We start from the raw sequence: 22,600 nt of genomic DNA on the forward strand, positions 1-22,600 counted from the left end.
TAAATGGAAGAAGTTTGGAACCACCAAGACTCTTCTTAGAGCTGGCCACCCGGCCAAACTCAGCCATCGGGGGAAAAGGGCCTTGGACAGGGAGGTGACCAAGATTCTGATGGTCACTATGACAGAGCTCCAGAATTCCTCTGTGGAGATAGGAGAACCTTCCAGAAGGACAACCATCTCTGCAGCACTCCACCAATCAGGCCTTTATGGTCGAGTGGCCAGACGCAAGCCACTCCTCAGTAAAAGGCACATGACAGGCCGCTTGGAGTTTGCCAAATTGCACCTAAAGACTCTCAGACCATGAGAAACAAGATTATCTGGTCTGAAACTAAGATGGGACACTTTGGCCTTAATTCCAAGCGTCACGTCTGGTGAAGCGGGTGGTGGCAGAATCATGCTGTGTGGATGTTTTTCAGCGGCAGGGACTGGGAGACGAGTCAGGATCGAGGGAAAGATGAATGGAGCAAAGTTCAGAGAGATCTGTTCCAGAGCACTCAGTACCTCTGACTGGGGTGAAGGTTCACCTTCCAACAGGAAAATGACCCTAAGCACACAGCCAAGACAGCGCGGGAGTGGCTTCGGGACAAGTCTCTGAATGTCCTTGAGTGGCCCAGCCAGAGCCCAGACTTGAACCCGATCTAACATCTCTGTAGAAACCTGGAAATAGCTGTGCAGCGACGCTCTGCATCCAACCTGACAGAGCTTGAGAGGATCTGCAGAGAAGAATGGGAGAAACTCCCCAAATACAGGTGTCAAGCTTGTAGCGTCATACCCAAGAAGTCTTGAGGCTGTAATCGGTGCCAAAGGTGCGTCAACAAAGTTCTGAGTAAAGGGTCTGAATACTTATGTAAATGTGATATTTACTTTTTTATTAAATTAGCAAAAATGTGTAAATGATTTTTGCTTTGTCATTATGGGCTATTGTGTGTAAATTGAGGGGGGGAACAACTTAATCCATTTTAGAATAAGACTCTTTTTTTCTGTATATATCAATGTTGCTGCTCTTGCTGCTGGTGATTCTCTGATCCACCTCTACGCAGACGACACCATTCTGTATACATCTGGCCCTTCTTTGGACACTGTGATAACAAACCTCCAAATGAGCTTCAACGCCATAGAACACAACTTCCGTGGCCTCCAACTGCTTTTAAATGCTAGTAAAACTAAGTGCATGCTCTTCAACCGATTTGCTGCCCCCACCCGACTAGCATCACTACTCTGGACGGTTCTGACCTAGAATATGTGGACAACTACAAATACCTAGGTGTCTGGTTAGACTGTATACTCTCCTTCCAGACTCACATTAAGCATCTCCAATCCAAAATTAAATCTAGAATCGGCTTCCTATTCTGCAACAAAGCCTCCTTCAATCATGTCGCCAAACATACTAGAGGCCGACCGATTATGATTTTTCAATAGCGATTTATTGGAGGACCAAAAAAGGCCGATACCGATTAATCGACCGAATTATTATTATTATTATTATTATTATTATTATTATTATTATTATTTGTATTTATTATTATTTGTATTATTTTATTTTTTATTTTTTATTATAATTCTTTTGCAATAATGATAATTACAACAATAATGAATGAACACTTATTTTAACTTAATATATAACATAAAATCAATTTAGCCTCAAATAAATAATGAAACATGTTCAATTTGGTTTAAATAATGCAAAAACAAAGTGTTGGAGAAGAAAGTAAAAGTGCAATATGTGCCATGTAAAAAAGCTAACGTTTAAGTTCCTTGCTCAGAAATGTGAACATATGAAAGCTGGTGGTTCCTTTTAACATGAGTCTTCAATATTCCCAGGTTGTAGTTATTATAGGAATTATAGGACTATTTCTCTCTATACCATTTGTATTTCATATACCTTTGACTATTGGTTGTTATTATAGGCACTTTAGTATTGCCAGTGTAACAGTATAGCGTCCGTCCCTCTCCTCGACCCTACCTGGGCTCAAACCAGGAACACATCGACAACAGCCACCCTCAAAGCATTGTTACCCATCGCTCCACAAAAGCTGCGGCCCTTGCAGAGCAAGGGGAACAACTACTTCAAGGTCTCAGAGCGAGTGACGTCACCGATTGAAACGCTATTAGCGCGCATCCTGCTAACTAGCTAGCCATTTCACATCGGTTACACCAGCCTAATCTCGGGAGTTGATAGGCTTGAAGTCATAAACAGCTCAATGCTTGAAGCACAGCGAAGAGCTGCTGGCAAAACGCACTAAAGTGTTGTTTGTATGAATGCTTACGAGCTTGCTGCTGCCTACCACCGCTCAGTCAGACTGCTCTATCAAATATCAAATCATAGACTTAATTATAACATAATAACACACAGAAATACGAGCCTTAGGTCATTAATATGGTCAAATCCGGAAACTATCATTTCGAAAACAAAACGTTTATTCTTTCAGTGAAATACGGAACCGTTCCGTATTTTATCTAACGGGCAGCATCCATCAGTCTAAATATTCTTTTTACATTGCACAACCTTCAATGTTATGTCATAATTACATAAAATTCGGGCAAATTAGTTCGCAACGATCCAGGCGGCCCAAACTGTTGCATACACCCTGACTCTGCGTGCAATGAACGCAAGAGAAGTGACACAATTTCCCTAGTTTAATATTGCCTGCTAACCTGGATTTATTTTAACTAAATATGCAGGTTTAAAAAAATATACTTCTGTGTATTGATTTTAAGAAAGGCATTGATGTTTATGGTTAGGTACATTCATGCAACGATTGTGCTTTTTTCGCAAATGCGCTTTTGTTAAATCATCCCCCATTTGGCGACGTTGGCTGTCTATGTTAGGAAGAAATAGTCTTCACACAGTTCGCAACGAGCCAGGCGGCCCAAACTGCTGCATATACCCTGACTCTGTTGCACAGAATGCAAGAGAAGTGACACAATTTCCCTAGTTAAAAGAAATTCATGTTAGCAGGCAATATTAACTAAATATCCTTGTTTAAAAATATACACTTGTATATTGATTTTAAGAAAGGCGTTGATGTTTATGGTTAGGTACACATTTGGTGCAACGACAGTGCTTTTTTTGCGAATGTGCTTGTTAAATCACCCGTTTGGCGAAGTAGGCTATGATTCAATGATAAATTAACAGGCACTGCATCGATTATATGCAAAGCAGGACAAGCTAGATAAACTAGTAATATCATCAACTATGTGTAGTTAACTAGTGATCATGTTAAGATTGATTGTTTTTTTATAAGATACGTTTAATGCTAGCTAGCACCTTACCTTGGCTCCTTGCTGCACTCGCATAACAGGTAGTCAGCCTGCCACACAGTCTCCTCGTGGAGTGCAATGTAATCGGCCATGATCGGTGTCCAAAAATGCCAATTATCGATTTGTTATGAAAACTTGAAATCGGCCCTAATTAATCGGCCATTCCGATTTAATCGGTCGACCTCTAAAACATACCCTCGTAAAACTGACTGTCCTACCGATCCTTGACTTCGGCGATGTCATTTACAAAATATCTCCCAACACTCTACTCAGACTACATCCAGTTTGCTATCGCAGTGCCATCCGTTTTATCACCAAAGCCCCATATACTACCCACCACTGCGACCTGTGTGCTCTCATTGGCTGGCCCTCACTACATATCCGTCGCCAAACCCACTGGCTCCAGGTCATCTGTAAGTCTTTGCTAGGTAAAGCCCCGCCTTATCTCAGCTCACTGGTCACCATAGCAACACCCACCCATAGCACGTGCTCCAGCAGGTGTATTGCACTGGTCATCCCCAAAGCCTAACTGGTTAAATAAAGGTGAAATGAATAAAAAAGGCTGTAACGTAACAATGTGGAAAAAGTCAAGGGGTCAGAATACTTTCCGAATGCACTGTAACTACTGCTGTACACACCTTTTCTGTTCATATACTGTGCATACTGTCTATACATGCACACAATCATATATTTAGATTCTGGACTCTGACATTGCTCGTTCTTATGTTTCTTATTTCCTTTATTTACATTTTAGGGATTTGGGTGCATTGTTTTGTATTGTTAGGTATTACTGCACTGTTGGAGCTAGGAATATAAGCATTTTGCTACACCCGCAATAACAGCTGCAAAATGTGTACCGTAAATTCCGGACTATAAGCCGCAACTTTTTTCCCAGCTTTGAACCTCGCGGCTTAAACAATGACGCGGCTAATATATGGATTTTTCCCGCTTTCAATTTTTTTTTTCTCCAAAAAAACACATTCTGTGACGTGCTCAGTTTTTGGCGGCATGAAGCTTTCATTAGACCAATGAAATTGCCGAACGGGTTAAGGTCAAACAACTTTTCTGTTTACTGTTTAGATTAAATCGAGCGCTCTCAAACTTCCCATCATTCTGATTACGGTAGTCATTTTGTCACCCTCATCATGGCAAAGACACGGAGAAATGCATATGATGCAGCTTTCAAGTTGAAGGCGATTGATCTGGCAGTTGGAAAAGGAAATAGAGCTGCTGCACGGGAGCTTACTGCTAATTTTTTATTTTTTGTTACAAGCCGTGTTTCGTTAAAGCCTATTTATTTTTGTTACACAGGCTTTAACGAAACAAGGCTTGTAAAATTCATTTGTTTCAATGTACCGGTAGGCACCTGCGGCTTATAGACATGTGCGGCTTATTTATGTTCAAAATAATATATATATTTTTTAATTCAGTGGTTGCGGCTTATATTCAGGTGCGCTTAGTAGTCCGGAAATTACGGTACTCTACCAATAACATTTGAATTTGATTTGAATAAGCAGGAAAACCGGTATCCTCCTACCAGGATTTCTGGAAAACCAGGAACATTCAATACACTCCCTAGAATTTTGTAACCCTGCTCATGAGTCATAAGTACCCGCACATACAGTTGCTGCCAAAGATATTAGCGCCCTTGCATTTTTCTTAAATAATTACCTATTTTTAGTCAAATAAGTAGAAATGTAATAAAAAAACTTTTGGTCTCCACCTTGTTATTGAATTTTCAACATAGCAAAACCAGTTGTATTTTTGGCAAGGACAAAATTGGCACCCTGGGGCCAAGGTAACTGGCCACAAATGCTACTTGGAGCCATCAATGAGCTTGCTGCACCTTTCTACAGGCATTTTGGCCCACTCTTCAGCAGCAAACTGCTCCAATTCTTTAATGTTTTGAGGGGTGCCCTTCACCAACTGCTGTTTTCAGCTCTTGCCATATGGATGTGATTCAGATCTAGACTTATCGCTGACTCCAACATTTTCTTCTTGATCCATTCCAGGGTGCTTTGAACGTGCGCAAGGCATCATGTATCACAACCGGCCGTGATTGGGAGTCCAATAGGGCGGAGCACAATTGGCCCAGTGTCGTCCATGTTTGGCCGGTGTAGGCCTTCATTGTAAATAATTTATTCTTTAACTGACTTCCCTAGTTAAATAAAGGTTACATGTAATCAAAAGATTATCAGGTGTTGGAATCCAATGTTCAACCCAGTTTTCAAAAACTGTCTCTCCATTAAAGGTTTTGGGTAGTCCAGCAGGACAACAACCCCAAACACATGTTAAAAAGCACCCAGGTATTAAAATTGTTAACTTAAAATCCATGTAAGGTGTGGTGACAAAGTTAAACTTATTTTAGAAGAAATAGGTAGGGGGAAAAAGTGCAATGGTGTATTTGGCTGCAACTGTACATTTAAAGGGGCCTTGACATGATGTAACTATTTGAATTACCTTTTAATGTAGACCCTCTGTTAACTTAAAAGGGCTCTTTATCTGCTTCCACTGAGGCACTTTGGAAGCGTTAATAGCCTGCCTGATAAAAATATGAAAAATGTTCAGACATTGCACCTTTGCGTTTGTTATGAGTTATCACTTTCATGCTGTAAGCCTTGAATTGAACTGTTCTGTAAAACCACAAACGCATCAACCAAACTCTATGCAATACTTGAATATTCATATTTCGTATGATCTGTGTTCTGGTGTCGTTATTTGATATGGGGGTTTATTGAACTCAGAGATAGTCATCATAGAGAGATGTAGGCTAGTAATTAGACATTGTAAAACCAGTAATAACATATGTATAAAAACAGTGTAATAATAACATATATTTTGACCAATTGGCAATGTTGCTATTATGCAGCCTTAAAATGCTCCCTGACCTTAAAACAATCACATAAAATTGTATTTTTCACATGCGCGAATACAACAGGTGTTGACCTTAACGTGAAATGCTTACTTACAAGCCCTTAATAACAATGAGGCTATATACAGGAGGTACTGGCACCGGTACTGAGTCAATGTGCAGGTTAGTTGAGGTAATTTGTACATGTAAGTAGGGGTAAAGTGACTATGCATAGATAACCGAGAGTAGAAGCTTTGTAAAAACAAAGGGGGGAGGGGGGTGTCAATGCAAATAGTCCAGGTGGCCATTTTATTAATTGTTCAGCAGTTTTATGGCTTGGGGGTAGAAGCTGTTAAGGAGCCTTTTTGACCTAGACTTGGCGCTCTAGTACCGCTTGCCGTGCGGTAGCATAGAGAACTGTTTATGACTTGGGTGACTGGAGTCTTTGACATTTTTTTGTACCTTCCTCTGACACTGCCTAATATCTAGGTCCTTGATGGCAGGAAGCTTGGCCCCAGGGATATACTGAGCTGTATGCACTACCCTCTGTAGCACCTTAAGGTCGGATGCAAAGCAGTTGCCATACCAGGCGGTGATGCAACCGGTCAGGATATTCTCTGGTGCAGCTGTAGAACTTTTTGATGATCTGAAGACCCATGCCAAATCTTTTCAGTCTCCTGAGGGGGAAAGGCATTGTTGTGCCCTCTTCACAACTTTCTTGGTGTGTTTGAACCATGATAGTTTGTTGATGTGGACACCAAGGAACTTAACTCTCGACCCGCTCCACTACAGCCCCGTCAATGTGAATCGGGGCGTGTTTCGGCCCTCCTTTTCCTGTAGTGCACGATCAGCTCTTTTTGTCATGCTCACGTTGAGGGAGAGGTTGTCCTGGCATGCTGTCAGGTCTCTGACCTCCTCCCTATAGGCTGTTTCATCGTTGTCAGTGATCAGGCCTACCACCGTTGTGTTGTCAGCAAATTTAATGATGGCGTTGGAGTTGTGCTTGGCCACGCAGTCGTGGGTGAACAGGGAGTACGGGTGGGGACTAAGCACGCACCCCTGAGGGTCCATTGTGTTGAGGATCAGCGTGGCAGATGTGTTGTTGCCAACCCTTACCACCTGGGGGTGGCCAGTCAGGAAGTCCAGGATCCAGTTGCAGAAGGTGTTTTAGCTTAGTGCTGAGCTTTGTGGGTACTATGGTGTTGACTACAGCGCAGCGTTCAATAAACAGCATTCTCACAGGTGTTCCTTTTGTCCAGGTGGGAAAGGGCAGTGTGGAGTGCGATCTGAGATTGCGTGATCTGTTAGGGCGGTATGCGAAGTGAGTCTAGGGTTTCTGGGATGTTGATGTGAGCCATGACCAGCCTTTCAAAGCACTTCATGGCTACCGACGTGAGTGCTACAGGGCGGTAGTCATTTAGGCAGGTTACCTTCGCTTTCTTGGTTACAGGGACTATGGTGATCTGCCTGAAACATGTAGGTATTACAGGTCAAGGAGAGGTTGAAAATGACAGTGAAGACACTTGCCAGTTGGTCTGTGCATGCTCTGAGTACACATCGTTGTAAAACAAGGCCGCAGGGCCAGACGGATAAGTTCTTGCTCACATCGGCTACGGAGAGCGTGATCACACAGTCGTCCGGAACAGCTGGTGCTCTCATGCATGCTTCAGTGTTGCTTGCCTCAAAGCAAGCATAAAAGCCATTTAGCCCGTTTGGTAGGCTCGTGTCACTGGCAGCTCGCGGCTGTGCTTCCCTTTGTAGTTTGAAATGGTTTGCAAGCCTTGCCTCATCCGATAAGGTTCAGAGCCAGTGTAGTAGGATTCAATCTTAGTCCTGTATTGATGTTTTATCTGTTTGATGGTTCATCTGAGGGCATAGCAAGATTTCTTATACGCATCCGGATTAGCGTCCCGCTCCTTGAAAGCGGCAGCTCTAGCCTTTAGCTCGGTGAGGATGTTTCCTGTAATCCATGGCTTCTGGTTGGGATATGTACGTATGGTCACTGTGGGGACGATGTCGCCGATGCACTTATTGATGAAGCCGGTGACTGAATTGGTATACTCAATGCCATTGGATGAATCCCGGGAACATATTCCAGTCTGTGCTAGCAAAACAGTCCTGTAGCATCCGTGTCATCTGACCACTTCCTTATTGAGGGAGTCACTGGCACTTCCTGCTTTTGTTTTTGCTTGTAAGCAGGAATCGTCAGGATAGAATTATGGTCAGATTTTTCAAACGGTTCAACCGAGTGGCGCAGCGGTCTAAGGCACTGCATCACTGTGCTAGAGGCCGCACTACAGATCCGGGTTCGATCCCGAGTTGTGTCGCAGCCGGCCCCGCACACAATTGGCCCAGCTTTGTCCGCGTTAGGGGAGGGTTTGGCCGGCTGTGGTATCATTGTCCCATCGCGCTCTAGCGACTTCTTGTGGCGGCCGGGCGCATGCACGCTGACTTCGGTCGCCAACTGTATGGTGTTTCTTCTGACACATTGGTGCGGCTGGCTTCCGGGTTAAGCAAGCAGTTTGTCAAGAAGCACTGCGGCTTGGTGGGGTCGTGTTTCGGAGGATGCATGGCTCTCAACCTTTGCCTCTTCCGACCTTTGTCTCTCCCGAATCTGTACGGAAGTTGCAGCGATGGAACAAGACTAACTACGAATTGGAGAGGGGGTAAAAAGTGCTCCAAAAATAAAAATGTATTTTCCAAATAGGGGGCGAGGAAGAGCTTTGTGCACGTCTCTGTGTGTGGAGTAAAGGTGGTCTAGAGGTTTTACTTTTTCCCATCTGGTTGCATGTGACATGCTGGTAGAAATGAGTTGAAACGGATTTAAGTTTGCCTGCATTAAATTCCCTGGCCAATAGGAGTGCCGCTTCTGGATGAGCATTTTTTTTCCTATTGAAGATTAAATGGCCCTTTTTTTTTAAAGTCAAAACAACTGTTACAATGATGTTCTTGTGAAGGAACTCTGTTAATCATTTGTACAATCCGTGTGTTTTCAGTGTTGAAAGCTCCAGATCGGACCTGAATAAGCTACCAGTTCTACCCACGAGAGTCCTGAGAGAGCACCCCTCCCTGGCTTACTGGTAAGCAGTGCCACATTAGAAGCACTTTAACCACAAATGCACAGGGGGAATTAATCCAAGTGGATTACACGCAGTCCCGTAGATACCAGACCGCCGCCCTGTTGATACCACCCCTCCCCCACCACATCCCCATTAAAGGGTTTTTAATTGTAGCTAACACCTGGATGCACAAAGCAATTATTTTCTCATGCAGATGAGGGTGGATGTGCACCCAGAGTTCTGCCTGGTACCAGCAGCCTGTTTATCTCAGATGGGCTGTATTTATTAGTGCTCTGTTAATTAGACTGGCTGGCCAGTGGCTCTGCTCTGAGTGCGCCCTGCACAGCTAGGGAGGTGCTGACTTCATGTCCTCATGGGAGCTGGTCTAGGCTAGGCTGGAGAGGGAGGGAGGCAGCAGTCCAGGCCAGCCACTGTTTTAGAGCTCCCCTGTCTCTGTGCCAGTGTCTGAGTGCATGCTGCCGTGTCTTCTTCTGCCTCAGCGGTCATCTGAGCCTGCAGCTCTGCTCACTGATGAACAGCAGCTGGAGTTGGATCAATGGGCAGATTGGAATTACAGGGTTGTGTGTGAGAGTGCGCACGCGCTGCAATCCCTCCATACTGTTAAGGAAAGGGAAACGGGATACTTAGTCAGTTGCACAACTGAATGCATTCAACCAAAATGTGTCTTCCGCATTTAACCCAACCCCTCTGAATCTATCCATGCTGTTAAGGCGGATGATTGCAGTGGGAACGAGATGGGGTGTGTGTGGGAGATGAGATCCATTGGCTAGCCAGGTCCGTAGGCCAGCCAGAATTGTCTGCATGAACAGGCAGAATGTGTCAGGGAAGGACTGTCTCACCACATCCCTCAGTTTTGAGGATGTTGCAGTCGGTGATGGATTAATCATTACAGCTTTTATTTCTCTGTTACAGTGAAGACCGAGTGATCGAGTGCCACGAGAACCTGAAGGGCCTCAGCAGAGGGCAAGCCATTGTGCAGTAAGTAACGTAATGAATTGTCCTTTTATGTTCATCTGGGTCAAGTGCATGGAGGAAATGAGCTGCTGTGCACTTCTAGTCCAGCACGTTCATCAGCACTACTCCCTCTGCAGCCCCCTCTGTAGAGGCTACTCCCGGGTGTTGTAGTTTAAAGGGGATTGCTGTTGCGCTACCAGAATGTGTCATTTAATTAGGGGACAGCTAGCTCTTAACTGTGGGCAGCCAGTAGTGTGTGGCAGTGGTCTTCTTTGTTTTACCTAGGAGAGATTAGCCTAGCGAGGTCATTCACACCCGGGGTGTATGATTTGAGTTGATCAGTGGACTGTCCCTCTCTCTGTCAAGGCCATGTACAGAAATCGATGGCTCTGCCACTGTAAATGACAGTCTGGTAAATGACTGGGGCTTAAAGCCCATTCTAACCTCTGTGCAACGGCCGCTCACAGACATCGATGAAGTGTAACTGCCTGAATTACTGCTAATGTGTCTCCCTCTGTTTTGAAGGTATTTGGCCTTAGTTGAGTCCCTCCCTACATATGGAGTCCATTATTATCCAGTAAAGGTAAGAGCTGCACCCTGTATCAAACAGTAGAAGGCATCCAACATCTGTACTGTTGTGTTCATGTTTGCGTTCCCATCTGACTAACATTGTTTGATATTAAGAAGTAGAGTTGTCACGATACCAGTATCGTGATACTACAATACCTGATTTTCCATAGAAAAAAGGAAAACACAAAGCAGGCTAAACTCTTTGGTCCTTTAAGAAACCTACTGTATGGGAAATATTGTGTGCTATAGCTTTGGAAAAAAACCTGATTCTGATGATAACATAAGGCTGCTTGTTTCCAACATGATGGCTGTTTTACTCAAGAAATTCAGTCCGCTGTGTTTGGTTTGGTTTCCTTGCCACGATACCTCTGAGTATCGCGATACTGGTGTTGTGTCAACCCTACTAAGAAGTAGTTATTTATCGTAGAAATACAGCCATTTTCCCTCTGGAGGCTGATTGGGGACTTAAGCTGGGTGTTTGCTCCGGCCGCATGCTTAGTTAACTGATGACTGAGTGATCCTTCTCTCAGCAACTCTCTCTCCCAGAGCCCCAGCCCCTTCCCAACTCACTCATTAAAGCAGGGTGTCTGAGCACATCAAACGCTGGTGTTAAAATGACTCCCTCATGCTGTGGATTTTTAGGGCTGCTTCAATGTATTTGATCTTCCCTTGTGCTGCTAGCCTAATGGGGTAATTGCCACAGTAATGGCCCTTCGTTTAAAACTGTACCACTGAAGCTGCTCTTAATGAGTGGTGTGCCTTGCCTTCTCAACAGGACAAGCAGGGGCTACCGTGGTGGTTGGGAGTCAGCTATAAAGGCATCGGACAGTACGATTTACAGGACAAGTTGAAACCTCGGAAGGTAGGTTAGCCTCCCTTTGTATGTTCTGTGGCTTTTGTTCCTTTTGTCATTCCTATGCTCCAACTCAACACCCACCCCCACTCCTCTGGTTAATAAGCCACCAAACTGTAAATAACGGCAACAAAAAGCTTGTTCTTGGCCAGTGTCATGGAAAAGTGGAAAAGGAAAGGGAGGTAAAATTGTGTTATCAACGTGGGTGTGGCAGGTAGCTTAGCGGTTAGAGCGTTGGGCCAGTAACCTGAAGGTTGCTAGTTCGAATCCCGAGCCGACTAGGTGAAAAATCAGGTTAGTTTTATAGAGTAACTACAATGTTTATCCATCCTCAGTTTTCTCCTATCACAGCCATTAAACTCTGTAACCATTGGCCTCATGGTGAAATCCCTGAGCGGTTTTCTTCCTCTCCGGCAACCGAGTTAGGATGGACGCCTGTATCTTTGTAGTGATTGGGTGTATTGATACACCATCCAAAGTGTAATGAATAACTTCTCCATGCTCAAAAGGATATGTCTCCCTCCTTCTCTAACCGATAATGGGGTGGTAGATGCCCAGATTCCCTTATGGCTCAGCTCAGGTGCCTACATACGCCGTAGACATCATTTACACACACGCTTTTGTTGTTGGCTCAGACAGATTGCGCTCAGAGAGGCCCAGCTCATGAGCTCCATCAGCAGCAGGTTTTCATTTAGAATGGAAAATCAATGTGTTTATGCAACAAATGTTAGTGCCTGGAATCATATCGCGCCGAATTGTTCCTCTAATCAAACTGATTCACACCGAATCGTTTCCAACTAAAACGTATCGGAGCCCATGTATGTAGATGCGTATCAAATTGTCTTGAAAGGGAAAGATAAGATTCCTCATTTAGGGTGTAATGGTAATAACTATGACTGTGATTACAAATATGAAACAAAGTTACAGTTTTGGCCTTTTTAAATAAAGAAAATGCTACTTTTGAAATAAAGATTGTCCTCTATCATTATCCCTCTAAACATCCTCTGCTCACTAGTGATGCAGGGGGGAATCGATAATTACATAACACAATATTATTTCTGCGCTAGTTGGCTGTACCTGCAACAAAAGTCCAGTTTATTTTCAGCACTTTTCTTTCCATGACTGATCAAAACTTGTTTTCTCTTGTCCCTCTGCAGCAGACATATGGTGAGCAATGTATTTGGAACATCGAATTACAGTAAAATCACAGTATCGAATCACAATCCATATAGAATCGCGATAAATATCATATCGGCACCTAAGAGTCGTGATAATATCGCATCGTGAGGTCCCTGGCCATTCCCAGCCCTACGTCTCACCCACTCTATTTTCAGGGGTTTGTTATGTTACTTTCTATGCACGTTTTGTCTTGTGTGTTTTCCTCAGCCAGCTTCATTACTAGTATGTGTCTTACCTGTTCCATGTTGGATACCTGTTGACACAGCTGGATGTCCTGTTGCAGCGAATGCCAAGGCATTAATGGTCATGTCCCACTTATTAAACCCAGCGTATCGCAGCTCCTTTCCCAGCATCCCTCCCAGTGGAAGGTGTAATTATGGCGCGCCATGGGGAGCAGGCAGGCAGGGCTCTGGGGCTGGAGGAGCTGGCACCAAGCCAGCCTGGGCTGTCTCTGTGAGGGGCGCTCTGCTCGGAGAGAGAACCATGCTCCACTCAGACCCACTGACCATAAAGGGAGGGGGCATTCATGCCAAAACTCCTCCTCAGCAGTCCCCTGGTGAAAGGGTGGACTTTAAAAAAAAATTGTACATGCTTTTTTTTGTTAAGTACACAACTCTAGCCGCTGTTCTAGAAGGGCCTGTCATCTGGTATAATATTGATAGTGCGTTCTGTTGAGGCTGGCGGCCTTTGTATTCAGCGCAGCCCCCCTCTGCCCTTCTCCCAGCATGCCGCGCTCATTATGCAAAGCTGCCTGTCATTGTGTGTGTTTTGTCTCTTGGAGAGCAAACAATTGATCAAGTAATAAAACACAATCACCTTGGCAGGAGGGCTGAGAGACGCTTGGGAGGCTGGGAGGGGCTTGGGAGGGGGCTGAGGGGGAGCTGCAGAAGAAGGAGCCCACTTCTGCACTCCACTTGTCCCCTGAGAAATCTTGGGGCATCAGGATGAAAAGGCTTTTAATTGAGGTTTTCCCAGAGTTCAGTGACATGCGCTGAAAGAAGTTACTGTAGCTTAACCTCTCATTATCCTCCTCATGGATGTCAGTTTCATCACAACGTCATGAATGGGATGAACCACAACTCTCTATCCATGCCTGCTGGGGTTAAAAGGACTAGTAAAGATTCTCCCAAAATGTCAATAGTAGCCAACATGACCTTCTGATAGTCTGTCTATTGAACTGCGTGTTTAGACATACCACGACTATGGAAGAAGGGACGTTTGCATTTGAATGGGTAGAGGACTGAAGACCATACAGGAGAATCATATGTATGCTAGAGCACCACATTTTATACAAAAGCTGTACTATAAATGAAAAGTGATTTCTAAAATGGTCCGAGGCGCAAGCATACGTGGTGTAGAGAGCTTTTAGAGCCCAGCTTGATTCATACAGGCTTGAATCATTCATGAGCTCTTTTTCACTCCCTGTCTCTCTCTGTATGTGTTTCAGTCCATCTCACCCTTCTCCGCAAGTAATTTAACACTTTTTGTATTTAAAAAATCACTTGCAGGTCCAGATATATGATCAACCAATGTAAGCACAGCTCAGTAAGGATGAAATGATTTCGGTAATGATCATGTGACAGACCATACATTTAGGTCTTGGAACAGTAAAAGGCTGCTCAAATATTTAAAAGGGTGTTAAAAAATGGCTTGTATGGAATGGATTTTTATGGTCCACTGCCACAGCTGGCATTCGATTTTAACACTTCTTTCACCCTAGTATATATTGGGTTAAAGTCATCGCCTTAATGCGTGTTTGTGGAGTCTAGTCGACTGTAGCAATCTCTCCCGTCATGCTTCTGGTGGAGATGTTCCGTGTTACCAGCCAGCGTGACATGGTATGAGAAGGGTGTGGCCGTACGCATCCTGCATAGGGGTGCGAGTCACGGCCTTTGACACACAATCATTTATTTTTTTTATCCTCAGAAATGACTCTGTCAAGTCACAAAGCCCTGGGGGGGGTGGTCTGGGGAGGTTGTTGTGGGTTCAGGGTTGGGTCTGGATCAGAACGTTCTGGGACTATCTATGACCACAGGCATTTTGGCATGGGCTCAGCCTCTAATGAGAAGTGTAACAACTGAAATAAGACCGAGATGGGGGGGGAACTACTGTTCTGTACTCCAGATGACTGAACGGTGTCTCTCCACCATTTTCACCTCGTGTTTTGGTGGTGGTTTGAAGGCTGTTAGCACTGTCATGGACCTGTTCTCTGTCTAGACAGTGTGGTCTTGTAACCAGAGTTTGAGGTGTCACATTTTTGACATATTTTGGCAGTCACAACCATCGGCCACACTTGAGCACCTATTACATGTGTGTGTTGAAATTATCGAATGACCTAGTTACGTAAATATGACTTATGTGTCTTTTCTGAATGTGCTCTACTATTAATTGAGTATTAAGTGGCCAGGGGGTTTGTGAATTGAAGAGGGGTGTCCCCCACAATGGGATGAGCCTGTGGGAAGTATGGAGGCTGCTGGTTCCCATTGTTCAGTAATTACCATGCTCCCAATCCACGGCGAGACTAGGAATCTAATTGATTAGGCTAGGCTTGCAGTATCGTCTGGAGCAGCAATGGAGAAACTGAACGACTTTACTTCTCCGGATCTCTGGAGATGCTTCTCTTTACAGTCTGTAAATCATAAACTACTGCCTCTTTGCTTTTTTGGGGGGGGGGCACTAAAGTATTGAAGTCTGAACTATTATCTTGTGAAACATTGCTACCTAATATACTAAATGTTATTGGCTACAGAATTTGTTTTGTCAGTTGCAGAGTTTGTGTTACATTTTTTTCTTTGAAGACTACCTTGTGGTAGTTTGGTTTGCTGGTTTAAGTAACTGGCTTTAGAGGTGTAATGAGAGATTCTTCCTTGTCAGGTAGGGACCGGTTCTAAGAACTGACCGAGCGCTGTCCTGTTTTCACAGCGAGGTGAGGGAGGGGCCTGCTATTAATGATTAGACCAAAGTAGTAGATTCCTGACATATTTGCCTTGGGGGAGCGATGGGAGGCTGGCGTTGATGGCACTCCAAACAACAGGGCTTGGCAAGGTGTATATATAACACAGAACGACATCACAGAGGGTAATGAAGGTGCTAAGGGTCAGGTATGACTAGAAGGCTAATTCGAAGATCTGTGGATAACGGTCAGTTCTCAGAAGATGAGGTAGAATACCTTTCGGTGAGCACTGTACACAACCTGTTCATCAGGTTTGACTGAAGAGGAAGTGATTGATCGAGTGAGTAACACATAGAGAATTTGAGAGAGAGAGGTGCAAGCTGGGTGAGGTGTCTGTGATGTCAGAGGAAGTGGGGGGAGAGGGGTGGAGCCTGCTCAGCTGAAACTCTTCCAACACCTTTCTGGCTGCCTGAGAACAGACAAGAGCGTATTGTTCAAAGAAGTCTCTAGCCCTGTGGGAAACAGCCAGAGGGTTCAACAGCACCCTGATAATTCACCAGGGATTTAATAAGCACTAAAACCTGCTTTGGTAAGCCTTCCATTTTGTTCCCATTTACCTGACTAGGTAGTTTAGGATATATTCAGTTGTTTTTTTGGGTTACCTGTTAGTAACTGTATGTTAACGTGCTGTGTAATCCACCATTTTAAACCAGACTGACAGTATACTGGCAACATGTAGAACCTGTTTTAAAAAAATAAAAAAAAAATAAAAAAAAAATTGGTTGCTGTTGTGGTATCATTTAAAAAATGTACTAAGAGCAGTTTTCAGATCAGAGAGGAGTGAAAGAATAGCCAATATACACTGCGATGTATGCTCCATAGTACAGTGTCATGGGCTGGGCTTCTCGTGAGATGATTTCGATTTCTCGCTTAGGACTGTAGGTAGTCTATGATATATTACCCATATGCCTCTGTAGTCCAGGATAATGTGTTCTATTATTTAGAGCTCAGACTGTCTGGCTCGCCGGTACCTGGTAGAGAATGTTTATTAAGACCCTCTGCCATAAATCTACACCCCCGGATTCTGGTGTTAGTGGTGGATTCTCTGTTTCTCACATAAGAGCTCCAACTCTCTAAAGAAATCCTGTTTTCACTGTAAGCAGATGTTTCACCCTGACTAAAGTGCACTCCTTCTTGCCCTCTTTTCAGCGCTCTCCCTTCAGGCAGAATGAAATGAGAGGCTTAGTTTTCGGCTAGGCAAGTCTTGCTCTCTGCGCTGGCTTCATTACTGAGTAGTAACTAAATTGACCTTCCACCTGACTGAGGGGCTGTCCTCTGTTCACAGCTGCTGCTGCTGTTAATGTTGCAAGTTCACTGGAATTTAACGAGGAAGGGCCGAGAGAAAGGCTGGTGTGTCTGGGACAAAACTAGAGTGTTTTTCCATGCTTGTGGCATTTTCTTTGTTTCGATAGTACACACATTGGACGCCTCAAGCAGTTTGGAATGAATAAGGATGTAAATGTTTGTTTTCATGCAGCGATGTATCAAACCACATCTCTTTGTAGGTCCGCGCTCACTCAAACAAGGCAAGGTCCCGTATACTATGTACTAAGTTGTGTGTCCTGTTTTCTCTCTCTGTCTGCAGTTGTTTCAGTGGAAGCAGCTCGATAATTTGTATTTCCGTGAGAAGAAATTTGCAGTTGAGGTGAACGACCCTCACAGGTGAGAAAACCGATACTGGATACATCGAACGATCCTGGGTCATGTTCTGTTGGGCCCGACATGGCAAAAAAAAATTTGAACTGGAAAATGTTATTGGACAGGTTGCTGAAGCGCCTCAAAACGTTTTGTGCCTACTAGACTAGACCCAGAAATCACTCCTTATATTCCAATACTAGCCTTTTGGAAATGTTACAACTGGTATCCGAAGCCTTAGTTGTCTGTCTGCTGCCTATAGCCCTTTTCAGAGCCTAGTGTTAATGAGCTGTCTCTCCAATACAACAACCTGTTAGTCACAAATGAAGGCCTTCCTTCCTGCTGTAAAGGACTGCTGCAATCTGTGTTCTCGGGACATTGCAGCACTTCTAGCCTCAGTGCTTGATCACAGGTTTAATATGGTGCTGCTAGCCAGCTTGGCTGTAATTAAAAATCACTGGTGCAAAACCGACCTAATGTTGCTCAATCTCTCCTCCATGAATGTATTGAATTACAGAACCAGTCATGAGATTTAATTTGGATGTTGAGTGAGTTTATGCGAGGAATTGTTTTTGTAATCCCTGATTTGTGTATGATTCTGATATCGGTACCCATCATATCATGTGATTTAAAAGTGTATCTACACGTGAGATCCAGGTATTCCCGGTCTGGATTAAAGAGATGAAATTACTCCTAGCAGTAACATGAGTGATTTTAAAAATGTGTGTCTGTCTCCCGTTAATCCACAGAAGGACAGTGTCCAGACGTACATTCGGGCAGACCGGATCGGTCATCCACTCGTGGTATGCCAGCCACTCTCTGATTAAGACCATCTGGGTGATGGCCATCAGTCAGCACCAGTTCTATTTGGACAGGAAGCAGAGCAAAGTGAGTGTCTTCTCTTCACTCCCCCCTGCATCTGGAGGCTCTATGCTGTTCCTAGCCTTATCTCAAGGCCTCATCACCCTCACCACGCTATCGGATCTATCTCCACACACCATCTCTCCACTCCACCATGCACATCTGTCTTGTCTTTACCTTTTACTCCTCCCGGTTGCTAACATGTTTCTGCCCCAGTATCTTATGTATGTTGTACTATTGTTCGACTAGCCCAAGCTTAGCTATGGGGATTCTAGATGTAATGCTTTGCTGTTTTATTTGATGAATCAACTGAAGGGCCTTTTTGGATGTGTTTGTTTAGATTGTGCATATTTTAGTAGGTTGTTGTGCATTGCTGTCGTTTCCAAGTTGAGTGTGAGCGATGAGATTTGCTCCGAGGGGGTGAATGAGTGCGCGTGTGGCTGCAGTCAATGTTTTTTTTTTTTTGCCTTCCAGAAGCAGATGGGGCTTCTACCAGTGCTCATCCAGGAATAGTGCTGAGGCTGATTAATGACAGAGAGACCGAGCTCTGCTCCCAGCCTAAACTGAAGCATGCAAACGGCTCTCTCATCGCACTGCACAGTCATTAAGATGAAATACTGACTTTATCTTCTCTCCTTGTCTCTCTCTCTCCAGTCCAAAGTTGCCACAGCCAGAAGTTTGAATGACATCACCATGGACCTGACCGAGATCAGAGCGCCCAGGATCAGTAAGCTGTCCAGCTTAGAGAGTAAAGACCAGCTCATCATGGCCAGCAACGGATCCCTCATCTCAGCAGGTAGACAATAAGCTAACAATGAACTACGCTGGATGGACATATCTGTCTTATAGACTCCCATTTAAGACAAATTATGGATTAGATTAGATGAAATTAGAGTGGTCATCATGGTCTAAATCTAATGCCTGCCTGTTGCAGGATCAGCAGACTCTGAGGTGAGCGAGGAACAGAAGAAGGAGAAGATTGCTGACCTGAAGAAGAAACGGAAGGATCTGCAGGATACTCTAAGTCAGAAACTGGAGGAGCTCAAGAAGATATGCCTGCGTGAAGCTGTAAGCATCTTTAGCATTCTCAAGTCTTTCATGATTTCAAGTAGATTATATCCCAGCTGATTTTGTTTTGTTCCTCCAGGAGCTGACAGGCAGTCTACCTAAAGAGTACCCTCTAGCCTCGGGTGAGAAGCCCCCCGGGGTCCGTCGGCGCATGGGGACAGCCTTCAAACTGGACGACCTCTTCCCCTATGACGCGGTTAGTGTGGCAGTCACAGGATGGGAGCGCTGGCTGTCATAACAATTTTAGCTAATAAATCTTAGGCGTGATTGACATTGTAGTGAAATATTGTAATCATATATTTAGACTTCTTTCTGCACGTCTGCGTGTAAAATTCAGTTTGTACTGTGTGTTGTCCGGCAGGATCCCCACCTGAGGAACCTGGAGAGCAGGTTTGCCCTGCAGCAGAAGATCGTGGAGGCGGCTAAGAAACTGGCCAACGAGGCTGAGCTCTGTAAGACAGTGAAGAAGAAGAGGAGGAGGAACTGCCTGGACGCCATGAGGAAGCTGCATGAGATTGAGGACGAGATCAACGAATACAGGGTCAAGACGGGCAAGAAGCCCACCCAGAGAGCATCAATAATCATAGCAGGTAGTCTACACCATGCCATATCAGCCGGCAGACATCACAAACTGTCACAGTGATAACATGGTTTATATTGAGTGTAGCTTACAGAGGAGTCAAAGAGATCAGAATTCCTGCCAGCAGCACCTTGTCTGTATTAGTGGGAAAGGAACTAGACTTCAGGCGATGGATTTTTATCAGATGTGGATTTGTTTATTTAATGGCTTCTAATGAAAAGCCCAAAACAAGCACGTCTAAAGCCTTAGTCTCTCCCCTTTTCTCAGATGATGTGAACCCCGCCGAACTCAGCTCCCTGTCCGACAGCCTTACTCTGGACGATGGTGAGTGCTGCGGAGGTTATATTATACACTGCTCAAAAAAATAAAGGGAACACTAAAATAACACATCCTAGATCTGAATGAATGAAATAATCTTATTAAATACTTTTTTCTTTACATAGTTGAATGTGCTGACAACAAAATCACACAAAAATAATCAATGGAAATCCAATTTACCAACCCATGGAGGTCTGGATTTGGAGTCACACTCAAAATTAAAGTGGAAAACCACACTACAGGCTGATCCAACTTTGATGTAATGTCCTTAAAACAAGTCAAAATGAGGCTCAGTTGTGTGTGTGGCCTCCACGTGCCTGTATGACCTCCCTACAACGCCTGGGCATGCTCCTGATGAGGTGGCGGATGGTCTCCTGAGGGATCTCCTCCCAGACCTGGACTAAAGCATCCGCCAACTCCTGGACAGTCTGTGGTGCAACGTGGCGTTGGTGGATGGAGCGAGACATGATGTCCCAGATGTGCTCAATTGGATTCAGGTCTGGGGAATGAGCGGGCCAGTCCGTAGCATCAATGCCTTCCTCTTACAGGAACTGCTGACACACTCCAGCCACATGAGGTCTAGCATTGTCTTGCATTAGGAGGAACCCAGGGCCAACCACACCAGCATATGGGGATCTCATCTCGGTACCTAATGGCAGTCGGGCTACCTCTGGCGAGCACATGGAGGGCTGTGCGGCCCCTCAAAGAAATGCCACCCCACACCATGACACCCACCGCCAAACCGGTCATGCTGGAGGATGTTGCAGGCAGCAGAACATTCTCCACGGCGTCTCCAGACTCTGTCACGTCTGTCACATGTGCTCAGTGTGAACCTGCTTTCATCTGTGAAGAGCACAGGGCGCCAGTGGCGAATTTGCCAATCTTGGTGTTCTCTGGCAAATGCCAAACGTCCTGCACGGTGTTGGGCTGTAAGCACAACCCCCACCTGTGGACGTCGGGCCCTCATACCACCCTCATGGAGTCTGTTTGACCGTTTGAGCAGACACATGCACATTTGTGGCCTGCTGGAGGTCATTTTGCAGGGCTCTGGCAGTGCTCCTCCTGCTCCTCCTTGCACAAAGGCGGAGGTAGCGGTCCTGCTGCTGGGTTGTTGCCCTCCTAAGGCCTCCTCCACGTCTCCTGATGTACTGGCCTGTCTCCTGGTAGCGCCTCCATGCTCTGGACACTACGCTGACAGACACAGCAAACCTTCTTGCCACAGCTCGCATTGATGTGCCATCCTGGATGAGCTGCACTACCTGAGCCACTTGCGTGGGTTGTAGACTCCGTCTCATGCTACCACTAGAGTGAAAGCACCGCCAGCATTCAAAAGTGACCAAAACATCAGCCAGGAAGCATAGGAACTGAGAAGTGGTCTGTGGTCACCACCTACAGAACCACTCCTTTATTGGGGAGTGTCTTGCTAATTGCCTATCATTTCCATCTGTTGTCTATTCCATTTGCACAACAGCATGTGAAATTTATTGTCAATCAGTGTTGCTTCCTAAGTGGACAGTTTGATTTCACAGAAGTGTGATTGACTTGGAGTTACATTGTGTTGTTTAAGTGTTCCCTTTATTTTTTTGAGCAGTATATATTATATATCATTATATCATGCATGCATGCATACATTAGCTAAACCTCTATCATCCCCCATAGCTCTTAGCAGACCATAAAAATGACAGTTCCTTCCCCTGTGTGTTTAAGACGAGGATCTGGGAGACCAGAGGCAACGGTCCCGCTCGGTGCAGTACTCTCCCCGGCCCCACCACTCAGACACACTCAGTCTCCACTACCAGTCTGATCGACGGGCCTCGGCTCACAACCAGCTCCAGGACCTCGGCACCAACAGCAGGTAGGCACACTTGGCCCGAGCCTGGCTAGTGGCTTCAGCTCTACTGGCTCTGGCCTGCTTTGTTATCCTGTCTCTGTGTTTCAGTTATTCTTGGGGCCTGGAGAACCATCCAGCAGCCAGTATAAACCTGTACAGGAGAACTAGGGAGGGCCGCCTGCATTCCTACCAGCTGCCTCCTTCTCTCCTACTGCCCCCACAATCTCCTCTTATCAGCCCAAACGCGCTCCACGTTTAAAAATAGACGGCAGTAAGCATGTCTCTGCCTGCTAAGGAACAGACCACAATCCCAAGGGGGGGGGACCGGAAAGTTTCTCTGGAAACGTTCAGAATTTGAATGTATTCGCTCACTGTGTGGACATTTACCAAATTACATGGATGATGTGCTGTTGGGAGAGTAGAGCAGAATTCAGTGGTTCATGTAGGTTTCATACAGCTACCGTTTTTGTAATGTTATTTGTTTACCGTTCCATGAAGAGAAAGATCAATGAGCTATGAAAATGACTGTCACCCAGGGGAAAGTTTTGACTAAAAACGCGGCACGTTTTTTTCTGTTTTGAGTAGAGACGCAGAGGTTGTGTTACC

The 22,600-nt window shown here is 45.0% G+C and overlaps 1 protein-coding gene across 5 annotated transcripts in view; it reads left to right on the forward strand.

Moving 5' to 3' along the window:
- Positions 1 to 22,600, forward strand: part of LOC106582859 (FERM domain-containing protein 4B) — a 64,257-nt gene that overhangs the window by 36,970 nt on the left and 4,687 nt on the right. For 4 of the 5 annotated variants that reach the window (XM_014166405.2, XM_014166406.2, XM_014166403.2 and 1 more), the window contains 12 exons: positions 9,109 to 9,192; positions 10,105 to 10,170; positions 10,672 to 10,729; positions 11,492 to 11,578; positions 17,287 to 17,363; positions 18,086 to 18,224; positions 18,852 to 18,993; positions 19,132 to 19,265; positions 19,345 to 19,461; positions 19,627 to 19,855; positions 20,113 to 20,169; positions 21,871 to 22,018. In XM_014166405.2, coding sequence (XP_014021880.1) covers positions 9,109 to 9,192; positions 10,105 to 10,170; positions 10,672 to 10,729; positions 11,492 to 11,578; positions 17,287 to 17,363; positions 18,086 to 18,224; positions 18,852 to 18,993; positions 19,132 to 19,265; positions 19,345 to 19,461; positions 19,627 to 19,855; positions 20,113 to 20,169; positions 21,871 to 22,018 — 1,338 coding nt within the window. The remainder of the gene's footprint in view (positions 1 to 9,108; positions 9,193 to 10,104; positions 10,171 to 10,671; positions 10,730 to 11,491; positions 11,579 to 17,286; positions 17,364 to 18,085; positions 18,225 to 18,851; positions 18,994 to 19,131; positions 19,266 to 19,344; positions 19,462 to 19,626; positions 19,856 to 20,112; positions 20,170 to 21,870; positions 22,019 to 22,600) is intronic. The other variant, XM_014166404.2, reaches the window with a different exon arrangement.

Source organism: Salmo salar, chromosome ssa22 (assembly GCF_905237065.1).
Source record: "Salmo salar chromosome ssa22, Ssal_v3.1, whole genome shotgun sequence".
In the NCBI taxonomy this organism is placed as follows: Eukaryota; Metazoa; Chordata; class Actinopteri; order Salmoniformes; family Salmonidae; genus Salmo; species Salmo salar.